General features: G+C 48.3%; 1 protein-coding gene across 1 annotated transcript; it reads left to right on the top strand.

The window, feature by feature from the left end:
- Nucleotides 1-11: 11 nt before the first annotated feature.
- LOC104506806 (retinol dehydrogenase 12-like) lies at nt 12-5,284 on the top strand (the record flags this gene model as incomplete). Its single annotated transcript, XM_010147884.1, has 6 exons — nt 12-183; nt 960-1,115; nt 1,408-1,512; nt 1,919-2,128; nt 2,991-3,180; nt 4,972-5,284. Coding segments are annotated over 6 exons (936 nt in total), but the record flags the coding sequence as incomplete, so codon positions are not given.
- Nucleotides 5,285-9,094: the final 3,810 nt, after the last annotated feature.

Here is a 9,094-nt window from a genome sequence, read left to right as displayed (position 1 = left end):
GGCCCCGGAGAAGCGGGGCCGCCCTCGCACCTCGCCCCGTGACCGCTGCCGCCCTCTCTTGCAGGAGGTATGTGGCCGGAGGGCAGTGCAAGTCAACCGCGAAGCTGGAGGGGAAGGTGGCGATCATCACGGGAGCCAACACGGGCATCGGGAAGGAGACGGCCAGAGACTTGGCGCAAAGAGGCAAGTCTCCGGCCTTCATCGGCAGGGCGGCCTGCGTGCCGCGTGTCAGCAGTCCCTTTTCCGGCTCCGAGGCTGGAGTATTCTCTGCTGGCGTTGACGTGAGTGAGCCGGCTTCCAGAGTTATTTCAGACGAGCCCCAGTGTTGCCCCTCCAGAGGCTGTAACCACTGAGGTGCAAGTCCCCAGTTCCCCAGATGTGCTTGAACTCCAACAACGTGACTTGTGGCATGGAAATGCTCTGCACTGCGACTCTTTCGAGACGGCTGGGGAAGTGCCTGGTATCACTGGGTTCTGCTTGTACGAAGCCAGAGAGTGCCGTCAGTCCACTGCTGCATGCTTTAGTTATTCCCGTTTCAAGCTAATTTGGTTTAAATGCTTTTTGAGTAACTGGTAAGGAGATTAAACTACCTGCTCACAATCCGGTTAGAAATTACTCTGGCTGGAATCCAAGTATCTCCATGTGCTCCTGGCTTGACATTCCCATTATAGGGGCAGATATAACCCTGTCATACCAGTGTCATGGTACAGGCCCCTGACCTGGGAGAACCTAGACCGAGGCACTTCAGATGTGCATTTTCCTGGTCTGAAAGCAGCTTTAGGCTGGATCGGAGCTAACAACAGTAGGAAAAGCTTTGTCCCCAACTGCTCCCCTGACTGATGCCAGTTCCCTAAAGAAACAATACATTGTTTGTAAGCACTGTGCGTAGTCAGCCTGCTTGTCGTAGCCTGCTGTACTCCAGTGATCTCAGCTTCTGTTCCTGCTTCCTTCCCTTGCAGGTGCGAGGGTGATTATCGCCTGCAGAGACATGTTGAAGGCAGAAGCTGCAGCCAGTGAAATCCGAGCTGAGACAGGGAACCAGCAAGTCATTGTGAAAAAACTGGACTTGGCTGATACAAAGTCTATCCGGGAGTTTGCTGAGAAATTCCTAGCAGGTACAGTCTCTAGGTCCTTCTTTCCAGTGAGAATATTTTAGCGAGGACTGCTGCCTGCTCCTCTAGCAGATGCCGAATCCCTGACCTGCGTGTCTGTACCGCGTCGGGTGCTGCGGTTCACAGCAGGGGCTTGTCGGAGGCCACGAGCTAGTTTGTGGTAGGAGACTTATTTTACTGAGGTGATGTGGCTGCAGCTCGGACAGGTGTGGGTTTTCTTGGTTGACCTGTGCCACCTTCTTGTCTTTCTTCCCTCTCTGTTTCCCTGTTTAAGGATGTCTGTTGTTTCTTGCAGAGGAGAAGGAGCTCCATATTCTCATTAATAACGCTGGGGTAATGCTGTGTCCTTACTCCAAAACTGCTGATGGCTTTGAGATGCATCTGGGAGTCAATCATCTTGGTAAGGCCAGTGGAGTCGTGTTTGCATTCGTTATCTGTGCCAAAATGCCAGAGGAAAATCTTCCTTTCAGATTTTCTCTTCCTCATCCTTCCTTGCTGGAGAAGGATAGAAGGCTGGAATTAGAGTTCTGGAGATGCAGTGCCACGCATTTGCTTATCACGGACCCGGTTTATGTCTCCCTACGTGTTATCTGGGACATTTAAAATATATGCCAGATCCATCTTTTTGAAGCTGAGGAGACGAACTTAATGGCCCCCAAAAAGTTTAACTGTTGATCCAAGGGGTTCCCTGGACTTGATGTAAGGGCAGTGGCAAGATGTAGCGTGTTAAGTAATACGTTCTAAGTGCTTTGAAATCCCCGCAGGTGAGCCCTTCAGAGAAGGATGACATCTCCTCTCACCCCCAGGTCATTTTCTCTTAACCTTCCTATTGCTGGAGCGTCTGAAGGAGTCTGCCCCAGCCCGCATAGTGAACGTGTCCTCCCTGGCTCATCACGGAGGCCGAATCCGCTTCCACGATCTCCAGGGCGAGAAAAGCTACAATCGTGGCCTCGCCTACTGTCACAGCAAGCTGGCTAATGTGCTCTTCACCCGGGAGCTGGCCAGGCGGCTGCAAGGCAAGTCCCAGAGGAGAGCCAGGTCTTTCTTCCGCTTGGCTTTTGAGCACTGTGGGTGTGAGGAGTGTGGATTGAGGAAAGGTCTGGAAATGGGCTATGCAGAAATGAAATGGTTTGAGACAAGGGTGACTGGTAGTTCTTTGCAGGGAGAAAGTACCTCCTGTCTGTGAAACCAGGAGACTTAAAACACTAATTGTCTTGATAAGGACAGGGCAAAGGAGTTTAGAGCTTGGCACAGCTGAATGTGTTTCATTCTTCTTTGGTGTTTGTTAAAAAATAATACTGTCTGTATCCACACAGGCTATTGTGGTATGGGTGGAAGCCGAAAAATCAGGAGGAGCTGGAGTACAATTGCAGTCTCCAATAGGAAAGCTAACGCATACTCAGCTGCCTTAAATGTTGATGGCCTGTAGAACAGAAGCTTGGGACTAGTCGGTACCTCTTAAGTCACAACATCTGTCACAGCCACGTCATTCAGTGACGTGAGGTTTTCCATAAACCTCAGTCGTATTCATTTGACTAAAACAGAAGCGGTGTCTTCTCTAAGAAATCAGCATCACATTAAATGAAAAGAAGCTGGTGTTCTCCAAAGCCTGAGGGAAACTGCTGCTGGCTCAGCACCCAGGCCCTCTAGCACTGTTGTTTTGCAGAAGGCACGTAGTGACTGCAGTGTTTGGAAGGGAGCGGGGGATGCTCCCGCCAGCAGTAACTACACAGGGCTTCGCTTCTTCCCGTATCCGTGCCTGGACTCCTCCTCTCAGTCGCAGAATATCTGCAGGTCGATTTGAGGAGTATATTACCTTTCTTTTAAGGTCAGTTTGATGCATGCAGATTTGTCCTGGACTACTTTCTTTTGCTGTAGGCACCAAAGTCACAGCAAATGCTCTCCATCCTGGTTCTGTCCATTCTGAGCTGGTCCGGCACTCGTTTGTAATGACGTGGCTGTGGAAGATATTCTCATTCTTCTTGAAGACACCTTGGGAAGGCGCCCAGACCAGTGTCTACTGTGCAGTAGCAGAGGAGCTGGACTCTGTGACAGGGCAGTATTTCAGGTGGGTGCAAGCTGATGGGAGTGATACCCTGTGGAAGGCAACCTTGCTTCCTGCGGAAAACGAGACTATCACTCTTCACTGAGGGTAAGAGGCTGGCTGGTAAGACTGAGGGTGGCAAATAGGAGTGTTACCCCTTCCAGGTCTGTTGGAACGGCTAGAAGAAATTCAATTTGCACAATAGCAGGTCCTGTAGCGCTAGGAATGTCGCTGTCCTGGCTGTCATGTGCTCAGAGCTCTAATCCTGATCTGCCTGAGATTTGGGAAATCACTTTTCAGTAGAGCTGTTTAGTTAATGAGGTCACTTGAGTCAATCCCAGGAAGACCGCTGCTGGTTCTCTTGGTAGTTTTACCCCAATGGGAGCAGAAGTGGCCTGTGCTCCCAGGGAGCTGGGAGGGCTGATGGTGCTGCGGAGCTCGGAGGTGAGATTTTCAGGACTGGCGTGTGACAAAAGAACTTGATTCTCCAGTGTGACAGACCCACCAGCTGGGAGGGACTCCTGACTCCTGCAGGGATGCTTACCGCTCTGTCCTGCAGATTGTCCCATGCAGCTTCCACTAAACCCTGTTGTTTCTGGTCTTGGACTTCCCCCAGGGCCCAGAAGAGTCATGCCTCTTACCCTCACCCAAACCACAGCCCGGAGCGGTTCCAAATCACTGCTGTCATCCTAGATTTGAAGACTGCTATTTGAACAGATTCATGCAGATCATAGAATCCTAGAACGGTTTGGGCTGGAAGGGACCTTAAAGACCATCTAGTTCCAACCCCCCTGCCATGGGCAGGGACACCTTCCACTAGACCAGGCTGCTCAAAGCCTCATCCAGCCTGGCCTTGAAGACATCCAGGGAGGGGACAGCCACAGCTTCTCTGGGCAGATGTGACTGTCAGCTTCCCACCGGATGTAAAGTGTGTTTTGAGGAATGAATGTGAACATCTGTTTTGTGGGGTTTTTCCTTCCCCAGATGGATACTGTGGGAGTCTTTGTGTTTGCAGAGCTTTCCCCCTGTGATATGTGACCAGACTAGGCTCTGTAATGACTTTGTCTGATCTTCACTTGGGAGTTTGTACCATCTTAATCAGACTTGAGTATATAAATAGATGTCTTAATCTTCCCTGGATGACTGTCTGTCCGAGGACATAAGCGGAGCGGTTATATGCTAGAGTACAGAAAACCTTGGTGGGTTTTAAATTCGTAGCAGAAGAGAGTAATTCACATTTTGCATTGAACTAGCCTAAAATCCTTTTCACTTTCCAGGCAACAGAATCTAAAGCACAAGCGTAGGCTTTAAGAATTTGCAGGACAGGTGGAGTGCACTGGACTAATTTCAGACTGTGCGCTTGGAGCTCCAACACCACCAGGCTGGATAGAAATCTTAGGAGACGCAATTTCTTCTGTTCTCTTAAACTCCCACGTTATTGCAGCATCGAGCACGCATGATCTCTGTTCCAGAGAGCGCTGTCTGAGTGCCGGAGCTGAGGAGAGGGGAGCCACAGTTCCGAGGCTCAGGGGAAGAGGATATAGTAGAGCGTTATCTAGGTTTCTTTAAGAGTTGAGACAACAGATAGAGTTATGCTTGCTTCCAGTTCTTGGTGCCACTGGGAAAGGCTCTTCCCTAGGCAGTTGGAAAGCTTTCTCAAGGTGGCTCAGCACAAACCCTTGCGCGATTGCCTCTCGCCCGTCTGCGCTTGAAGTTAAGCTGATGGAAAGCAACTCCCTCAACGCAGACATTTGTATGCTGATGCAGATGGAGATCTTTGACTTAAAAAAAAAAAAAAAAATGTTCTTCTTGCAGTGATTGCCAGCCAGCATATGTAGCTCCACGGGGTCGGGATGATGAGACAGCAAAGAAGCTCTGGAGCGTGAGCTGTGAGCTCCTTGGCATCCAGTGGGAGTGAGCAGCGCCGACCTCGAGCGTGTACCTGGCCGAGCCCAGCGATGCTTCTGGGAAAAGCACTGCTGAGACACCTCAAGACAAGAACGCCAATACTTCAGCTGCCCTCATGATGGCTCTATGGACACGACCTAATGTGAATTTCTGGAATATTACACTTAAGGATTGAGATTTGTAAGCAACCCGTCCCCCCTCCTAGCTGGAGAATTAGAGCCCCAACACAGAGAACAACCTTTGCTTGGTCTCTCACACCACAACCAGAGGCTACTGTTCTCTGGCTTTAGAATAGAAAGGGAGGTTGCAGTCTTAGGTTTAGATTATGAAGTTAACAAAGAATTACCTTTACTTATTTTTTTTTTTCCCCCCCTAACAGTAACAGTAACAAGGTAGGACTCTCACCATGTGTGAGGTTATTTGCAGTTCCTGGCAGAGTGCGAGTACTTTAAGATATTAGATTTCTGGCAGTTACATGCAATACAGATGCTCTCAAGCACAGAGAGACAGGTGCTGGCCTTCTGGTGCCAAGCATTAGGTGAAGTTTTGAAGTGGAATCAATTCTTTTTTCTCTGTACTCTCTGTAAGAAGCTGGACCCTAGGCACCCAAGTATCTTGGTCCCACGTGCCTGTCGGTTGCAGTAAGTTAACGGAGGGTTGGCGTTATCTTTTGAGAATGCAGGTTTTGGTGCAGGTGACCGGGGGGTTAAAAGCAGCAGGATTACCACTGCAATTGCATGTGGGCAAGTCACCTTACTTGAAAAAAATTAACGTCTCTCCTGTGAAGCACTGAGCAAAGATGGTGTAGAAGTTGTCACAGTAAAACCCCCCCGGCTGCACTTTAAATGACTTTAGAAGCTAGAAAAGAGAGCAGAATGAGGAGAACAGCTCAGCTTGTACAAAACATTGAACACCTCCAGCTGAGACGTTGGATTTAAATGACAGCAAGCTACCCAGAGCTAAGTAGCTGAAGCAGAGGTCAGGCCTATCTTGCTGTATAGCCGTGTTAGCTACAGGACAGGACAGAAGGTTTGCACAGCAACCCTTATATGGCTGAGCTGGCCAAGGCTGCCAGCCTGCCCCTGCAGCCCGTGCTTCCAAGGGGCGGCTGGGTCTATCCATGTGGCAGCGGGAGTGCTCCCTTGGAACACTAGTGCTGCTGCGGTGCAAGCCACTAGAGCGGGATCAGTAGTCAGAGATCATTTCTGAAGAGTTAAGCAGTTAGAAACCAAAGTGCCACAGCTCATAGGATTAGCTTCTGCTTCTGAAGAAAGTCTGGGAGTTTCCTGAGCTTGCGTATGAGCGGGCCACTGTGACCAGCTGCCAGTCTGGGGAAACAAAGGCTGATTTGATGATTCCCTCATTCTGCCTGGATGCTATCTATGCAGATCAGTCCTGTGCTGCTACCTCTAAGCAATACTAAATAAAGACGTTTTCCTCTTATACAGGAGGCTATGTCTTCCTTCAGAAGTGCCGGATCGGTTGGCTTGGTGGTATCTGCACCTGCTCGAGAGAACTCAGTTTGGGTAACAGGTTGAAGTCCCTTTGTGTTTCTCTCCATCACTTCAGCTTTTTTGCTTCACCTTGAATAGGACGCTAAGTCCACACTGAGCACTGCAGGCTTGCCTTGCTTTCTCTGCCTGCGATTTGCTATCCTGAAAGCAGCTTTCAGGAGCAATGGAAACCCTATTTAAAAAAAAAAAAAGGAGGCAGAAAAAGTGTCTGTAGGCTGAAATATTTTGCCCCTGCAGGTCAAAGCTCTTCTCAAAGAAGTTTGACTGTAGATTTAACGTGAGACACATAACTACCCATTTCCATGGAGACACACCCATTCTTTTTGACCTTGGGCAAGTCATTTATACCTCCTTCGGGGCTGATCTGTAGAATGAGGGAACTAAAGCTCACTGAGCTGCCTTCAAGGGAGGCTTGTAAGGGAGAGTTAGATTAACCTGCAAAGCTCTCTAAAGAGGATTGCTGCTTTGTGAGAGTACCTGCATGAGGCTGAGCTAGCTACGGGGAGAACTTTGAAAGATGTGATGTTCCAATTGATTTAAGTGTCGAGGACACAGAGATTCTGCATGACAGAACAATCCTCCCCCTTCTAACTACCCTGCTAAGCATAGCCAAAAGCAAAATATAGATCTAGAAAGAGATCCCCAGCTATGCTAAGACAAAAAGCAAACAGAAAATACGTTAACAGTCATAATACTTTATTAATTTTTTCATTGTAAACAAACCTTGGTCATTAACAGAGAATTTTTTTTAACTGGCAGTGCTCAATCCCTTTTTGATACTCAAAAAATGCAAAGACCCTTGATAATTGCACTATTCGTGACACAAGGCAGTTAGTCAGGATCAAAATTCCAGTTCTGCTGGTAAGAGAAAGATCCCTACGATCCTGGGTTAAGAACATCAAATTACAGCAAACACTACATAAAGTGCATAAGGTACAGTGCAAAGAGGTCAGGAAGAAAGGCAGGTACAGAACTGACCGGTCTGCACAGCAAACCCCACGCTCTGCTCTATCCTTCTGAAGGAACTCGGGCGGAAAAGGAGGTGTTACAGCAACACAGATCTGGGCACCCACCAACACTAAAACCTCCTCCCATAACGAGAGATTTGAAAACGATCGAAGGCATGGATAGTGTCACGTTTTAGGATTAGCCTAATGCTGTAATCTGACGGAAAGCTAGGTCAGTCTGGCCAAGAAAACAAAAGCAGCTTTCATTAGTACTGCTCACTAATGAGCTAATGCAAAGCTGTGGTCAGGAAGGAGATTCTGAAAGCCAAACAGGGTCACGTCTGACCGCTTAGCTGGGAGATGTTTCCAGCCCCGCTCTAGCCAGCGGAGTGCCTCCAGGAGAGGTGTCTGTGTCAGTGGGGCACTGCTCCAGAAACACAAACGGAGACGGACCGAGCCTGTCTCAATACCGCGGAGGCCTGTTCTGTCACTGAAGTGAGCTTGGGGATAGTGCAAAACTCTCGACAGTCTCAATTATTTCATCTATTAAAATTATTTACAGTTATATTACACTTCAGAAGACCTGTTGTTTCTTTTGAAGTGAACAACTGAAGTTTTTAACATAAAAGCGAACCAGTTTTCCTACCTCCTGTGCTGAGACACATGTGAACACCAAGCACAACCGCCTGTGGAGCGCCATGTTTTGTTCTGCTGCTTCCTGAAGGTCCTACCACCACATACCTTTCTTCTGCCCATTTCTCATGTCCCAGTCCAAGCTGCAGAGAAGCAGACGCTGTTTTTCCATCATCCCTGGACAGAGCCATCACACACAGATACCTGCTTTTTCATAAAACCGAGTTAACCGAACACTTCCAGAGCAAAGCCTGCAAATACAGCCTATACAGTACATCCGGTTAGCAACCGTTAGTCTGGTGTTAATCTGGCAGGGACAGATCATCCTGGCAAGAAAAAAATAAATCCCTGTGCAACAGGAATACAGACCCACTGTTGAATTTTACCACAGCTTGCTCTATCCATGTTGTCTGCTACACCTGGCGAAAAACCATGGAAGTTTACCGGGAACCATTCAGCGAAGAAGCTCCATCACAACAATTTATGGGCTCTTACCATGGCAAAGCAAGAGGTACAAGGTTTTTCAACTATTTAAAAGGATTATTTTCCCTTTGTACTCCCCTTACAGGACCTGCCCTTTGTAACTTCACCCGTGTAGTAAGGGCTCCGGTGCCATACACATGGCACGCATTAGACGGTGTGACTGGTAAGCAGAAGAGGGGGGGTGACTGGAAAGCAAAACCCTGCCACGAAGAATCAGTTCCTACCTTTTCAAACGAACTCAGTAGGGGGAGCAGTAACAATGGTTTGTATAGAAGCTTAAAAAAAAAAAAAATTTCACTCTGCAGAAGAACAACTCTAATCTTGAAAAGGTTTACAGGAAACCCATCCTCACAAGTTCTGTACTCTAGGCTACATTGAGTTGGTGAGATTTTTCTGTCCTCTCTGGGGTTTGCTGATTAAAAATAAAAAGCGTGCAATAAAGTTCAGTGCCTT

Source organism: Eurypyga helias, unplaced genomic scaffold, assembly GCF_000690775.1.
Source record: "Eurypyga helias isolate BGI_N326 unplaced genomic scaffold, ASM69077v1 scaffold39592, whole genome shotgun sequence".
NCBI classification, from domain to species: domain Eukaryota; kingdom Metazoa; phylum Chordata; class Aves; order Eurypygiformes; family Eurypygidae; genus Eurypyga; species Eurypyga helias.
Note: the sequence above shows the minus strand (reverse complement) of the source record. Positions and strands in the feature narration are given on the sequence as shown.